Raw genomic sequence first — 17,317 nt, 5'->3', positions numbered from 1 at the left:
TTGGCCGAAGTCGGCCTTCCTCCCACTTAACGCCCCTGCAAAAAGATACCGATGATACCGATGGTAAAACACTTTAGATGTTTGGGAGTTGAAATATTCCCTACCATAAGCCAAACGGTGAAGCACAATTACATAAAAATCCGAAACAAAATCAAATACGACCTTGTCAGGTGGTCAAAACTTAAAAACTCAGTACAAGCACGGATATCAATAATTAAGATGGACGTCCTACCTAGAATCAACTTCTTCAGCTCAATGCTACCGTTACCCCCTCCAAAGGGTTACTGGAAAGAATTACACTCCTCCACATACAAATTTATTTGGAATAACAAACCACCACGTATAAAAAGATCCACCGCACAGAGAAACAAAGCAGACGGTGGTATGGCATTTCCAGATTTCCACCACTATTTTAAGGCATACACTTTAAGACCACTGACAACATGGTTTGATCCCCAAGCATCAGTATCCTGGAGAAATTTAGAAGAAAATATAGTAGTTCCACATAGGCTGAAGGACATAGTGTACACCAAATTATCAATTAAGCAATGCGAACGGAAATTTGGCCCCATAATCACTCATGCAATCCGGATATGGCGTGAAACACACAAAAAAGACTCTATCCCACATAAATGGCATAATCATACTCCCTTATTCAATAACAATGCACTCTTGATTGGAAAACAACCTATAAGATTCCCTAGATGGGAAAAGCAAGGCATACACACATTAGGAGACGTTTTCAACAAACAGGGTTTTTGTAGTTTTGATGAGATATGCAAAAAATGTAATCTCACCAAGTCCTCATATTATTTTTACGCACAGTTATTGGCATGTTTGAAGGCTCACGGTGTTCCATTAAGGATACCAATTGTACACCACAGATACCACAAATTCTTCTATGAAAGAGAGACATCGAGAGGTTTTGTTTCAGATTTTTATCATCAATTACTAACGGCCTCGTATGAAATCCTACATCTAGACTCAGTCTGGAGGAGGGATATACCAGACCTGGAGATAGACTTTTACTGGCAAGAAGCCTGGGCAAATGTACGCCTTGCATCAAGGAACCCGGACCATCAACAAATCAATCTTAACTATATTCACAGGACATACTTAACTCCTATAAGACTGAACAAAATGGGTCTTAAACAAGACTCCAAATGCTCCTTATGTACAAATGGGGACGAAGGGACATTTATGCACATGTACTGGGACTGCCCACCAGTTAAGATATTTTGGAAAGAAGTGACCCAGCAATTGTCAAATCTCTTAACTCTGGATATACCTGTACACCCCTCTGTATTACTGCTGAATGATGTCTTTGAGCATGCAGTACCTCCACAGCTAAAGAGATTGGTTTTATCCGGTATCACAGTGGCTAAAAAGCTGATAGCATCACGATGGTTTCAACCGGAAAAAATGTGCCGTAAGGTCTGGATTCTTACATATCTCGATGTGATTTATCAAGAAATATCAACAGCTAGAATTTTGGGTCTCAATGAATCCAAAATGGCAATGTGGTTAGAAGTGGTGGAGAGAATAAAAGCCAGCATATAATGGTAGTGTCTGGTTAGGAACAAATTATAATGGTTGGATTATCCAATGGGGGGTCCGGGAGAGGGGGGTACGAGCTGGAGCATATGTGTATTTGTATATCCTATTGTGTGTTGTCATGTTTTTTTATGTGTTTGTTTAAAAAAAAAAAAAAAAAAAAAAAAAAAAAACCTTATACACTCATAACATTTACATGTCATACAGACAATTAAAACAACAATAAAAACCCTTATACACTCACAACATTTACATGTCATACAGACAATTAAAACAACAATAAAAACCCTAATCAAATTCATAATACAATATAAAAATATATACTCCTTATGAATGAATTCATAATACAATACAATAATACCTACTCATAATTAATTCATAATACAATACAGCATAATATACTATTTAGCTTTTACATACATTATCTATGTCCATATCAGCCAATTAAACAATATTTTAATAATATATCCCTATCAGACACATGCCTTTTCATCCATATATACCTATCTCTTTATCAGACACATACATTTTCATTTACGTACACACTATCTATTAGGGAATGTCAATTTATTTGGTTGAAAATGTTGTTTTACCACGATTTTGAAACGACATTTACTATTCTCCTGCTTAACATGTCTGGGAAGAGAGTTCCATTCCTGCATACCACGGAACATGACAGTTCGCTTCATTGCATTCGACCTCACTTTTGGAAGTGTAAAACCTCGTGCAGAAGCATGTCTGGTGGAATGGTTGTGTCTGTCAAGACTTATTGATAAATTGTTATATAAAATTGAGGGGATCTTTGTAACAAGAATATTCCTAGTGAATACAAGGAGTGAGCAGAGTAATTTATGTTTGACAAGTAACCAAGTTAAACAACTGTGCATCGCTGCAACATTAGTTCTGTACTCACAGCGAAGCGCTATACGTGCTGCTTTGTTTTGTACCATTTGTAATTTTTTCAGTTTATTCGTTGTTACATTCGACCATACTGCAGGACAATAGTCAAGATTTGACAAAACCAGAGCTTGAATTACCTGTTTGATAGAATTTAGTGGTAACAAATGAGCACATCTTTTAACAACTGAAATCCCTCTTCCCATTTTCAATACTATATTGTTTATATGGTGTGACCATGACAATTTACTGTCTAATGTTACCCCTAGGAGTTTAGTCTCCTGGACTTGATTAATTAGCACATCACTTATCAAAAGTTTCAAGACTGGGTTCGTTCTTAGAGTATGGTTTGAACCGAAAATGATGCTACTTGTCTTTGATATGTTTAGAACTAGTTTGTTATTCTTTATCCATTCCATCACTGATTGCAACTCTGCCTTTAGGACCGTATTTAATTCATTGGCTGTTGAGGCTGATGTGTAAATCGTTGAATCATCCGCATACATAGAAATATAGGACTTATTTAGGACAAGAGGCATGTCATTTGTAAATATGGTGTAGAGCAAAGGCCCAAGGCAACTTCCTTGGGGTACTCCACACCTTACCGTTTTAACTTCTGAGTAACTCCCATTAAAAAAAACTTTGTTTCCGGTTTGCTAAATAAGTTTGCATCCAAGATAGTGCAGATGAGGAGAAACCGTAACATTCAAGTTTTTTAAGTAAGAATTTGTGATCTATGATGTCGAATGCTGCAGTAAAATCAAGCAAGACAGCTCCAACCATTTTCTTTTTATCTATCTCTTTCAGCCAATCATCCGTCATTTGGGTTAATGCAGTCGCTGTTGAATGTCCTTCACGATATGCATGTTGAAAATCAGTGGTCAATGTGTTAAAAGAAATGTAGCTTTTAATCTGTTCACTTACTATTCTTTCCATCAGTTTACTTAAAACTGGCAGTAAACTTATGGGACAACTATTAGAGTAGTAATAATAATAATAGTAGTAATAAATAATTAATTTATAAGTAATAAATATTAGTAATAAAGTAGTAGAGTAGCGTAGTGGGTCCCTCATGTAGTCCTCGGCCTCTTCAGGCGAGGAAAGCTTTACCCTTATTCCATTTGAAAAGATTCGCAGGGTAGCGTAGTGTAGGTGGGAACCTCTTCTCAAAAAGACGAGTCATCACTGACTTGTAACTGGCTCGTAGGGCTACAACCTCGCGGCAAAAATCTTCGTAGAAATACACTGGTTTCTCGTTGTATTGCAGATTTCCCCTCTTCTTTCGTGACGCCCGGATAATCGTATCTCTTATTCCAGTTTGACGTAGGCTAGCAATAATCACTCTAGCTTTATTGTTGTTGTCGTCTCGGATGCCAATTCTGTAGCGCTGATCCACTATTGGTGTTGTAGAGAGGATATCTGATCCTAGGATTTGAGCTAACACTGTCGCGAACGAGTCGTTTGTGCAGTCAACTGATTCATCCAGTCCCACTATACGGATATTAAATCTACGGGAATGACGTTCCATTTCGAATATCTTAGCTGTTAGCTTCTTGTTGTTGTCAACTATCGTATCCGTTAGTTTCCCGTTGGCCTCATCCATCTTCACCGTTAATTCCACGATGCTGTCATTTAAAGCCCCTTCGCCCCTAATGAATCTCAGTGTATGTTCAACCAAGGTGGCTTCAGCTACATTAATGCGTTCGGTTTGTACTGCAGCCGCTACTTTTAAATCCTCGATTTTGGATTCGATAGATTCTTTGATAGCGTCAGCCTTAGTATCAGCCTTATCAACCTTATCGGTTAAGATCTATATTAGTTTAGCAAGAGACTCTATATCGGATGAGGTGGCGGGGACGATGGAAGAAGTGGCAATTTCAGCTGTTTTTCTTTCGATCTCTCCAGCCAATTCCCGAACGGAGCCTGTATCCACAGGCGGATCCTCTGTAGCTAGTTTGGTTGCTGCGCGTGTATCTTTCTTTGGTCCCATCTTGATTCTTTCAGTCGATATAGTTAGTTGAAGATCTCAGTTAATATATACGTCGAGGTTTAAACACATTGGTGTTGTAAAAAGTGGTTTTTGAAGCAAAAAAATAAAAAAAACAGGAGAGGAGCTGTGACCAATGCGACCATTACATGCTGACGCTAAACCGGAAGTCCCCCCCCCCCGCGCGAATATGTTAGTTGTTTACCCAATGTTGAATTATGTAATTGGTTTGTCATGACCCATTGTAAAACAAAATATAAATCCCCCCGCACGATTTATATTTTGTATAGTCACAAATTGTTGTTTATGTTCCAGGGCTTTCTGCATGCCATAGGGTCAGGGCCGCCTCAGGGGGTGTGCGAGAAGTGCGGTCGCACAGGGCCTCGCGGGAAGGGGGGCCTCGCACAAAAAAAAGAAAAGAAAAATATTTTTTATTTATTATTTTTTTATTTATTATTATTATTTTTTTACAATGGGTCATGACAAACCAATTACATAATCCAACATTGTGTAAACAACTAACATATTCCAGGTGAGTGTATCTTTTTTTAATGAGTCGTTATGACGAAATTAATACATCCATTCATAAAGATTATTGTCCGCCATTTTGGTTTAATTCGGAAAAGATGAACGGCGGATTCATTCGAAAAAAAAGTTATTCGGTTGTGGGCAGGTTCTTAGGGGCGTAGCTGAGGGGGGGTAGCTTAGGATGATTCCAAGGGCCCAGCACTGGGGGGGCCAAAAAAAAAAAAAAAAAAAAAAAAAAAAAAAATGTTTTACTAGACATCACTCAGGTGTATTATTGATGCTCTCATTGATACTGTGTGTGTGTGTGTGTGTGTGTGTGTGTGTGTGTGTGTGTGTGTGTGTGTGTGTGTGTGTGTGTGTGTGAGATATATATAGAGAGAGGGGGGGCTTTGGTAGACTATTGCATTGGTCCATTCATTGAAGATGAACGCAATGCGACATCCTTTACTAGGCTCACCCACCAACAGTGCAGGTGCTGAACTGCTGATCTGAATGTATAGGTAAAAACCATATTATGCGTTTTCATCAATAAAAAAATGGCAAAAAAAAAATCTCGCGCGCGCTTATGCGCGCTCGCATTCACTGGGGGCCGACAAATACATTCTTTCATGGGGCCCAGAATCTGGAGCTACACCCCTGTGTGTTATACTAAATAACAACCGGCAACTTCACTGTTTCAGCCAATCAGAATCAAGAAATGTGCATGCCATTGTATAATACCTAATAAAACAAGTCATTAGAATAATAGAAGCCTGCTGGAACGATAAATTTTGCAAGTATACAGTGTGTGTGTGTGTGTGTGTGTGTGTGTGTGTGTGTGTGTGTGTGTGTGTGTGTGTGTGTGTGTGTGTGTGTGTGTGTGTGTGTGTGTGTGTGTGTGTGTGTGTGTGTGTGTGTGTGTGTGTGTGTGTGTGTGTGCGCTCCAGTGTTAATTTTGGCAGCTATTTAAATTTTTGTTTTAGTCTTAGTCATGTGTCAAATGCTCCTTTTTGGTTTTCATCATATTTAGTCACCTTCATTTATTTTTCGTTGAGTCAGTTTTAGTCAACTACAGGTCTGAGCATTTTAGTCTTAGTCAGTGTTAGTCTCGATTTTGTCTTTTTTGTTTTTGTCTAGATTTAGTCGCAGAAAACTGATGATTTTTGTCTAGTTTTCGCGAATGAAAAAAAGGCATTTTATATTTTTATATTGTAAATAATGCAATTCTATTTATTAAGTATAGTCTAGCCAAAACCCTATCAGCTGATTCACAATAAGTTCAGTAGAAGGCTAGAAGCCCAATAGTAACCAAACATTCCTTGAAATGGTCAATAGATTCAGAAATAGTCAGACATGGAATGGAACATATTCTGATTTAAATTGCTTTTTTTTTTTTTAACCAACAAAGCAACATTAGGATAGTGTAAATACACAGTACACACTGATTGCAATTCTCACTGGGACCTACTGTACAAATTTCACACACGTCACACACACATTCGCTTTTGTCCGTCAAGTACAATCGTAGATCGCTGACGTCACTTTAAACTTAAAACTTAAAATGGCGGCCTCCATCAGAGCGTTCGGCTAACATTAGCTTAGCAAACCTGCCACCGCACTTCTATGTGCATACTAGTGTGGTAACAAAATATCACAGCCCCTAAGACTGGGAGTGTTCTAACGCTAATGAGCATGTACCCAACATTATATGAAAAATAAAAAGTCATTACGATGTTTTAGTGCACTTCAAGCGCTAAAGGGATTCATTAACAACTTATACACTAGTAGGGTCCATCTCACTCTGTGTTAGTACTCGTCTGTGTCTTTTCATTCATTTTCATACCATGCATTACCTTTTTAAGTGAACGTGGTCTTGTCCTTGTTGTATCCATGTGTAGGCCTAATGTTGATAGTAGTGGTGTACACAGACGAAGGAGTATATACGGGGGAGAGCAAGCCTATGTCTGGGATATAGGTTCCTTCCCCCCTAGTCCGCAACCTCTGTGTCATCCTCGACCCCACCCTCTCATTCGACCCCCATGTCCGATCCATTGTCAAAACCTCATACTTCCACCTCCGCAACATCGCCAAAATCCGACACTGCCTCTCCCCCCCTGCTGCTGAATCCCTCATACACGCCTTCATCTCCTCCCGCCTTGACTATTGCAACTCCCTCCTTACTGGCATCACCTCCCGCTCCCTCCATAAACTGCAGATGGTCCAAAATTCAGCCGCCCGCCCCCTCACAAACACCCGGTTCCGTGAACATATCACTCCTCACCTCCATTCTCTCCACTGGCTCCCGATCAAGGAATGCATCAACTTCAAAACATTACTCCTCACCTTAAAGCCCTCCATAGCCTGGCCCCCACTACCTGACTGATCTCCTTCTTCCTTACCGCCCCACCCGTTCCCTCCGGTCCTCCTCCACTGCTTCCCTCACTGTCCCGTCATCCAAACTTAAAAACTTTGGTGATCGGGCCTTCTCACGCACTGCACCCCGACTCTGGAACTCCCTCCCTCAGACCATCAGAGACTCCCCCACACTCTCCACCTTCAAATCCCGCCTCAAAACCCACCTGTTCTCCCTAGCCCCCCCCTCCAACCTGTTTTGATGTTTGTTACTGTGGCTTTATGTTTCTGTGTATCTCATGCTGTTTCCCTGTTTTCCCTGTGGTCTTATGTTCCTTTTGTTTCTTTGTTTTTCTTTGTTTCTCTGCCTACTGTCAGCGACTTCGGGTTCGTGAGAAGCGCTATACAAATAAAATGAATTATTATTATTATCAAACCAACAATAAATAATATCAGAGAATAAGACAGTATATGGCATATTAATACAGTATATTCCACTATACAGTAGCTATATCCGTGGCAATCGGTTTAGTTATTATTTATTTTGTTTGCAGTGTGTGTGTGTAAGGCCTTTAATGCTCACAATGTCGTATTTATTATCATTATAATTATTTAATTCCACCAATGTCTGTATTATCGGCAATCCCCAATGACTTGTCCCAGAGAAAGCTGTTGAAAACACTGGGGCACACCGGTCTGTCCGACTTTTGACTGCCTTTTCGAGTTCGTAAATCCTACATAAATCCTACAACAAATTTACAATACGAAGCCGTTTGAGAATGCCGAATAAGTACGTAAATAGAGTTACGAAGGAATTCCTTGGTAACTTTTACATATGTCCCTCCGAGAATGAGGACCATTGTGTTCAATACAAGGGAAGAAAGAAATGCTCAAAAAGAAATGATATCTAATTGGATTTAGAGTTAGACTTAAAAATAAATTCAACTTAAATATGCTCCACAGATTCAAGGAAGTTGTTGAAAATTGAGAGAGAGAGAGACTTCTATCAGAAGCAGGACATTAACATACTTCTTGGTTCTTGGCTTGTTTGTTGCAGAATCTGACCAAAATGAGGAGGCTGATTTTAGATGGCAACAACCTGACCAAGGTACCGGCGTTTCTCCCACCATCTCTGATGGAGCTGAAGATTAACGACAACAAACTCAGTGCCCTCACGCCCAGCAGCTTTAAAGGTTAAAAACACCTCCTTCATTCAGGCTTTATGACATGACTGGGAAAATGTCTTTTTACGAGTAAGACTCTTTCAGTCAACCCGTCACAGGACATTTATTAGCAGTATTTTAGAATAGAATGAATTGATTAGACACAGGTTGGCAACCTGCCAAATTAACCAGTAGAATTCACAGATTTATCAGTAGTCACACAGACAATATTTTCCTGCACCAGCATCCAGGTGTTCATTTCAAGGCTATTGTAAAACTGACTGTATTCCCACTGCCCAGTCTCCCTCTGCTGAGACCTTTCATCACACTAGTGGGGCTTTTCCACGACCTTCCACAACTAAATCCGTGCTCCCGCTTTGTTTACCCTTTTCCACTTACAATGGAGTCATGCAGAGCAGCCATGTTGATGTTTGTGGTATTTCACCGCACTACAAGCCCCACAACGTGAAATACATATTATAAGCTAATTTCAACCATAGATATCTATATTGATTTCAACCCCCCCCCCCCCCCCCCCAGCAAATTTCTTAGTTACAATTACATTGTATGAACTAAGCAGGTGAAATGTTGGCAGATAAAGTATTTAAAGGTCACTATTGTCTATTGCTATTGCTTGTCTACTCGGGCAAAGTAGATTGCACTACAAACCCCACAAATTACGTGGTGTATTTATTTGGAATTTCAGATACGGTAGGTATTTTTATGCAACATTTTCCAGGAAACCATCACCATTCAGATCTCAGACCAATTTGACATTCAACATCCTGTCTACCAACTTGGTCAGTCTCCAAATTGTGATTGACAGCATTGCATGCAGACATGTGATCAAAGTTTGCAGCCAAGCAGGAATGTGTTCAAGAAGGTATATGAAATGTTGTGGTGTGCTGCAAAAACGTTGGTGTGTACTAATGTGTTTTTGCTCTAGGCTTTGCTCACCATCTTCTGCAGAGTCAGATAAGAAGATAGATCCCAATTTCCTCTCTGTGTGTTGTGTTCAGTAAAAAGCTATCTGGCTGCAAGCTAGCCTAGCTTAGCACAAATTAATGGAAGTGGATACGGGCCAGCTAGCCTAGTTGTTGGTCAAAAACACCTCTCCCGGAGTTTTAAGCTAGGCTTTTGGTCGTATCCGCTTCCATTAATTTGTGCTAAATTAGGCTAGCTTGCAGCTGGATAGCTTTCTACTGAACGCACTGAGGAAACTGGTATATCTTTTTGTCTGACGCTGGAGAAGACAGTAAGTGCATTTCCCATAATGTTGGCATGACCTTTCACCTTTTGTGGTGGGAAAAACTGTCAGGCCTTATGTTGTACATGAAGCATCATGGAAGATTCGTACGAATTAATCAAACCACCAGCATCAAGAAATAGATTTTGCTCCATTGGATCTGATTGGTCCTGGCTTTACCACCTAAATTGTGGATGCACAATTACATTACAGCCCTGTTGTTTACTTTATGCTGTCATTCACATTGTAAGAAACCTGTTGAACTGTCCCTGCTTCTTTAGGTTTGTCCAAACTTCTGACCTTGGAACTTGAAGACAACTATTTCCATGATGGAAACGTGTCTCCGTTGACCTTCCGCCCTCTGAAGAAGCTGATTTACCTCCGCATGGAGGATAATAAGTTCCGTGCCATCCCCTCCGGCCTGCCTGCCTCAATTCAGGTGAGTGGCAGCAGTTTTGGAGGAGGAAGTAAACACAGCCAAAAGCCTGTACTAGAACAATAGAGACAGCTTTAGCTTTGAGCCACGAAGCAGCTTGTTACTAATGTATTCAAGCACAGAACAGAACAATCTGAAGGTTTGTTGACAAGTGGTCGAAGGATGAAACCTGTCTCCAGTGATGATTAAAATTGTTCACACATTTACATTCACATGAAATTACTTTTAGCCGCTTGATACAGGATTCATGTTTGATGTGCTGCTTAAGATTGGCTCTAAAAACACAACATTTGTACCAATTTACGTAAGCATTAAAGCAATAAAAAGTGCTTTGCACGTTACATTTTTGGTTGGATGTGAGGTTCGAAAAACCTGAATGACATCACAGTAGCTTTATGAATGTCCACCACTGGCAGAAAGAACATTGGACACAGGGATGATCCCTCTGTTTTGGTTGCACTGTGTGTGAAGCAAAACAGTTAGCCATGTTCCCAAAAGTTTTCACAGAGCTTGGAAAGCTACAGGGAAGCTACAAGATAAAAACCCAAAGAAGGAGAGTTGCCATATGCACTCTCAGCTCCACGCCAGGTCCCTTTACCCCTTCTGGACAAAGTTAAAGAAGAGATACACAGGATGGAAACAACAGGGGTCAAGATTCAAGATTCAAGAGGTTTATTTGTCACATACATACCAGGGCATACAGTGAAATGTGGGTGGCCATGCCCGCTTCGATTGTGCAATAATTCAATAGTAAATCAAATAAGTAGAAGATAATAAAATAGACATAATAATAATAATAATAATAATAATAATAATAATAATAATAATAATAATAATAATAATAATAATAATAATAATAATAATAATAATAATAATAATAATAATAATAATAATAATAATAATAATAATAATAATAATAATAATAATAATAATAATAATAATAATAATAATAATAATAATAATAATACATCTATTTTATATAGCGCTTTTCCAGGTGCTCAAAGACGCTTTACATGGGTAGAAGAGACAAAACTATGGCAAAACAAAAACAGAACAAAAATAATACATGACAAAATAAAATAAAACTGACAGAATTAGAGGTCAAAAGCAAGATTGAAAAGGTGGGTTTTGAGGCCTGATTTAAAAGATGTCAGGGTGTTTGCATCACGGATATGGCTGGGGAGGGCATTCCAGAGGGAGGGGGCAGCAGCAGCAAAGGCCCTGTCGCCCCAGGTCCGGAGCTTGGTCGTGGGAGGTGTTAGGAGGTTGGCATCAGCAGACCTAAGGCGATGGGTGGGCGTGTGACAGTGGAGGAGGTCGGACAGGTAGGCAGGGGCAAGATTGTTGAGGGCTTTAAATGTGATGAGAAGTATTTTAAATTGTATCCTGTATTTGATCGGAAGCCAAGGGAGGTCGTGGAGGACAGGGGTGATGTGATCAGAGCAACGGGTGGAGGTGAGCATGCGGGCAGCAGAGTTTTGGACATATTGGAGTTTATTGAGGATAGTGTTTGGTGAGCCATAGAGGATGCTGTTACAGTAATCCAGTCTTGATGAAATTAATGCATGAACCAGTGTTTCAGCAGCGGAGAGTGATAGGGAGTGGCGGAGACAAGCAATGTTCTGGAGGTGGTAGAAGGCCGTTTTGGTTATGTGGTTTACATGGGGGAGGAAAGAAAGGGTGGAGTCCAGGATGATGCCAAGGTTACGGACGTGAGTGGAGGGGGTGACAATGGAACCATCAATATTTAGGGAAAAGGGTGTGGCTGGTGAGGGATTTTGGACCGATAATGATGATTTCTGATTTATTGCAGTTTAGTTTGAGAAAGTTTGCATCCATGTTTTGATATCTGTGAGGCAGGTGGTGAGGGTGGAGAGAGTGGCTAGAGTTATAGTCTTGGTGGAGAGGTAGAGCTGAGTGTCGTCTGCATAACAATGGAAGCAGAGGCCATGTTGGCGGAGAATCAGATCAAGTGGAAGGATGTAGAGGATGAAGAGCAGGGGACCAAGTACTGAGCCTTGGGGGACACCATGAGTGATGGGGGCAGTGGGGGATTTGCAATTGTTGATGGAGATGAATTGGTGCCTGTATGAGAGGTATGATTGGAGCAAGGTGAGGGGGATTCTGGAGATGCCAACGGAGGACTGGAGATGAGTGATGAGGATGGGGTGACTGATGGTGTCAAAAGCAGCGCTGAGGTCTAGGAGGATGAGGATGGAGAGGGAATAGTGGTGGTCCCCAAACCAAGTGGAAAACCCCTGAATATGTGGACCTCACCAGACTCAGTGAAAGCGTCTGCAGGGAGAGACACATACTACCTGCAGTTGATGACATGATGGCACAGCTAGAAAGGGCAACTGTCTTCTCTAAATTTGATGCAACGTCTGGATTCTGGCAGATACCTCCGCATGAAGAATCACAGCCGCTGACTTTTATTACCCCCTTCGGAAGATACTGCTTCCAGCGTCCGCCTCTCGGTATCTCATCCGCGCCTGGACATTTTCAGTTGAGAGCCTCACAAATCACCGCAGGCACAACAGGCACTCTGTGCCACGCAGATGATATCCTGGTTTATGGGAAGGACGGGAAGGAACATGACGAAAGACTGCGGGAAGTGTTTGCAGTGGAGAAAGTCAAACTCCTGGGACATAATATAAGTGCAGCCAGCGGGAACTGAAGCAGACCCAGACAAAATTAATGCCATCATCAGGCTCGTCGTGATGCAGAAGAGGTATGCCGTGTTATGTGGTGAATTGTACGTTTTCACACAACCTACCAACCCCCACGAAAACCCTCTGACAGAAAACTACGTGATCTGTTGAAAAACGACAGCACTTGCCACTTGGACATGGGATGTGCAATAGAAGACAGCCGTTATGCTCATTGCTCACCTCCAGAGTCCAGACCTAACACAATATAGTCCCAAGAAAGAGACAATAGTACTGAGGGATTCGGATGTGTCTTCATATGGGCTTGACGCGGTTCTCATGCAGCAGCACATGGTGGTTGGACTTGGAGCAATAGTATCCAGCTGCAGCCGTTCAGACCAGCGCTTACAAGCCCCGCACATACAAGCCCCGCACATAGCAACCCCTCGCTTCCATTGGCTGATTTTGGTGACGTGATTTTGGGTCACGTTGCACGTTGCACTGCGGGATTGATTGATTGATTGATTGAAAACTTTATTAACAGATTGCCGTATGATTTGGGTCACGTTGCACTGCGGGATTGATTGATTGATTGATTGATTGATTCATTGATTCATTGATTGATTGATTGATTGATTGAAAACTTTATTAACAGATTGATTGATTGATTGAAAACTTTATTAACAGATTGCCGAATGGGTACACGTGACCACAGGCCCTGATTGATTGATTGAAAACTTTATTAACAGATTGTAGAATGGGTACACGTGACCTGACCGATTGATTGATTGATTGATTGATTGATTGAAAACTTTATTAACAGATTGCAGAATGGGTACAGTGACCGATTGATTGATTGATTGATTGATTGATTGATTGATTGATTGATTGATTTATTGATTTATTGATTGATTGATTGAAAACTTTATTAACAGATTGCAGAATGCAGTACAGCTCAATACACACAATTGTTAAGGGGATGCAGACCATGCAGTACTGTTACATTTGTGACATACAGTAAATATATACAAGGGGGAGGGAACTGTACATTTATGATGAATTGAAAATGGGAGACCCTGATGTAAACAAGACGGAAGTCTTTCTCTGGTCTGCATCCCCTTAACAATTGTGTGTATTGAGCTGTACTGCAGATATATTTCAATTGCCTTACTTATTTACATAAGTATTATAGGCCTACAGCAGTATTGTACAGACAGTCTGTGTGAAGTCTGTGTGGTTATCCAGCTGCACAAAGGCAGAGCAAGAGGCTCTACAGAGGGTGGTGAAGGCGGCAGGCAGGATTGTCGGGACTCCTCTATCAAACATCACCTCCGTCTTCACCTCCCGCTGCCTCCACCGCTCCAAGTGTATCATCAAGGACCAGTCTCACCCAGCACATCACCTCTTTCAGCTCCTTCCCTCAGGGAGGAGATACCGGTCCATACATGCCAAGAGTTAAATATTTAAGAACAGCTTTTTCCCCCAAGCAGTCAGACTGTTAAACGCTCATTGACTGTCCCCTCACGTGCACCATGCACTTACCTGGACTTGATAATCACTGTTACCACTCATCATGCACTTTATTTAAAATATTCTGTTATGTACAGTGTTATATGTGTTTCATGTATGTATATATTGTACTACGGTCTGTGGGAGCTCCCCTGAAATTTCACTCACGGTCATATAAGAGTTTTAATGTAGAAGGTTTTATTAATGAAATGTTGGGTATAAACTGGGAGGAGGTATGTTGTGAGGATGACCCAGAGGTTGCACTGGACTTATTTATGTCAGAAACAAATCAGCCCCATGGATAGATAGTAGCTTTTAATGAATTTTAATGAATGAGAGAGACATACTGTAGCCAAAAAAGCATCAGTGTGTTCCAGTTCTGCAGATGACAGACAAAAGTACCGTTCCTTACGTAATCAAGTCACAAAGTTAAATAAGGTGAGAAAAAGGGAATATTTTAAACCATGGTTATATGATGTGAGAAATGATGGTAAAAATCTATGGAATGTTTTAAATCAAATTATGGGTAGAAAATCCAATGTCTGTACATGGTACATTAAAACTCTTATATGACCGTGAGTGAAATTTCAGGGGAGCTCCCACAGACCGTAGTACAATATATACATACATGAAACACATATAACACTGTACATAACAGAATATTTTAAATAAAGTGCATGATGAGTGGTAACAGTGATTATCAAGTCCAGGTAAGTGCATGGTGCACGTGAGGGGACAGTCAATGAGCGTTTAACAGAAGGAGCTGAAAGAGGTGATGTGCTGGGTGAGACTGGTCCTTGATGATACACTTGGAGCGGTGGAGGCAGCGGGAGGTGAAGACGGAGGTGATGTTTGATAGAGGAGTCCCGACAATCCTGCCTGCCGCCTTCACCACCCTCTGTAGAGCCTCTTGCTCTGCCTTTGTGCAGCTGGATAACCACACAGACTTCACACAGACTGTCTGTACAATACTGCTGTAGGCCTATAATACTTATGTAAATAAGTAAGGCAATTGAAATATATCTGCAGTACAGTTCAATACACACAATTGTTAAGGAGATGCAGACCAGAGAAAGACTTCCGTCTTGTTTACATCAGGGTCCCCCATTTTCAATTCATCATAAATGTACAGTTCCCTCCCCCTTGTATATATTTACTGTATGTCACAAATGTAACAGTACTGCATGGTCTGCATCCCCTTAACAATTGTGTGTATTGAGCTGTACTGCATTCTGCAATCTGTTAATAAAGTTTTCAATCAATCAATCAATCAATCAATAAATCAATAAATCAATCAATCAATCAATCAATCAATCAATCAATCGGTCACTGTACCCATTCTGCAATCTGTTAATAAAGTTTTCAATCAATCAATCAATCAATCAATCAATCGGTCAGGTCACGTGTACCCATTCTACAATCTGTTAATAAAGTTTTCAATCAATCAATCAGGGCCTGTGGTCACGTGTACCCATTCGGCAATCTGTTAATAAAGTTTTCAATCAATCAATCAATCTGTTAATAAAGTTTTCAATCAATCAATCAATCAATCAATGAATCAATGAATCAATCAATCAATCAATCAATCAATCCCGCAGTGCAACGTGACCCAAATCATACGGCAATCTGTTAATAAAGTTTTCAATCAATCAATCAATCAATCCCGCAGTGCAACGTGCAACGTGACCCAAAATCACGTCACCAAAATCAGCCAATGGAAGCGAGGGGTTGCTATGTGCGGGGCTTGTATGTGCGGGGCTTGTAAGCGCTGGTCTGAACGGCTGCAGCTGGAAGCATCTCACTTGGAGACCAGTAGTGTATAATACCAAGGAGCCTGACACCCAGAGAGGTTCGATACGCCCAAATAGAAAAAGAAGCCCTCGCAGTAACATGGACCTGTGAACGACTCAGTTCATATCTGCTGACTGCTAGGCTTGGAATTCACATTGAGAACCTGTACTGTGTAATTACAGTCCTGTGCCACTAGGGTGAATGCATGACAGTGGTAAAACAGTAGCAGGACAGTGCAGGACAGTGCCTAGTGGAGCAGGACAGTCCCTACACAATTACAACAGTACTACAGGACACAAAATGATTTAACTCCTAATCTCACTGCTGGGCTCTAGGTCTAAGAGTTTTTCTTAGGTCTAAGAAAACTTCTTAGATTTAGGCTCTTAGATTCTTAGATCCACACAAAACATAAAACATCACATTATATGATAGCAATAGACAGAAAAAGGGCACGCTTATATCTAGTATTTCCCAGCCTCTGATCAGCTGGTGGTTTTACACAGGAACACCACTTGGCAGGCCAAAAACCCCTGTGGTGTTCCGGGGGTCACATAAAAAAACTAAGACCACCATCGCGTTATCAAGTACACCCAATGTAGCCTACCACCTGCAGATCAGAGGCTGAGAAATTATTTGTATTATTCAATTTCAAAAGAGATGTCAGCTTAAAGCTGCTGGTGCCTCTGTAGAGTCTGTCGAAAACCATTGTTGTATATACATGGGCTTAAAAATTATTGCTCTATTTCTGCTGGGCAGGTTAACTCACTTTTCACATGAATGTGTTACGCCTTAAAGTTGCTTACTGCAGCTCAAAAGGTTTGTCCCCCTTGCACAGCCAAACACCCACCCTTTCTCTCTGAGGAGCCCCAGCCAACTGTGTCTATCTTCAGGCTGGCTGTGCCTGTTATTCTCCCAGTTGGCACTAGGTGGAGCCAACATGCATGTAATAGACCTCCACTACTATGCCCCTCAGTTACTTTCAAGGGATTTCAAACCTGTTCACACCAGGGACTCAAAGAGAAACGCACCAGGCTCTCAACTCTCTTTAAGATTTAGTTTCAGGGTTCCAGGATTTGGGGTTCTAGGGTTCATGATTCCATGTTTTTTTGATTTCAGGAAACCCACTGTAAAACATGTTTGTTGTTGCATGTGATTTGGCAAAGACTTTCTACCCACATCCCAAGTCAAAAATGTGTAGATCTGAAAGTATATTTTTGGTATAATGCA

At 40.9% G+C, this 17,317-nt stretch overlaps 1 protein-coding gene across 1 annotated transcript in view; it reads left to right on the top strand.

Moving 5' to 3' along the window:
• LOC311244483 (extracellular matrix protein 2) overlaps positions 1–17,317 on the top strand; it is a 114,295-nt gene that overhangs the window by 56,359 nt on the left and 40,619 nt on the right. The window contains exons 6-7 of the mRNA XM_084334021.1: positions 8,355–8,490; positions 9,988–10,145. Coding sequence (XP_084190147.1) covers positions 8,355–8,490; positions 9,988–10,145 — 294 coding nt within the window. The remainder of the gene's footprint in view (positions 1–8,354; positions 8,491–9,987; positions 10,146–17,317) is intronic.

Source organism: Notolepis coatsorum, assembly GCF_963971535.1.
Source record: "Notolepis coatsorum genome assembly, chromosome: 17".
Taxonomy (NCBI): Eukaryota; Metazoa; Chordata; class Actinopteri; order Aulopiformes; family Paralepididae; genus Notolepis; species Notolepis coatsorum.
The sequence above is the reverse complement of the archived record's forward strand: the minus strand, read 5'-3'. Positions and strand labels throughout refer to the sequence as shown.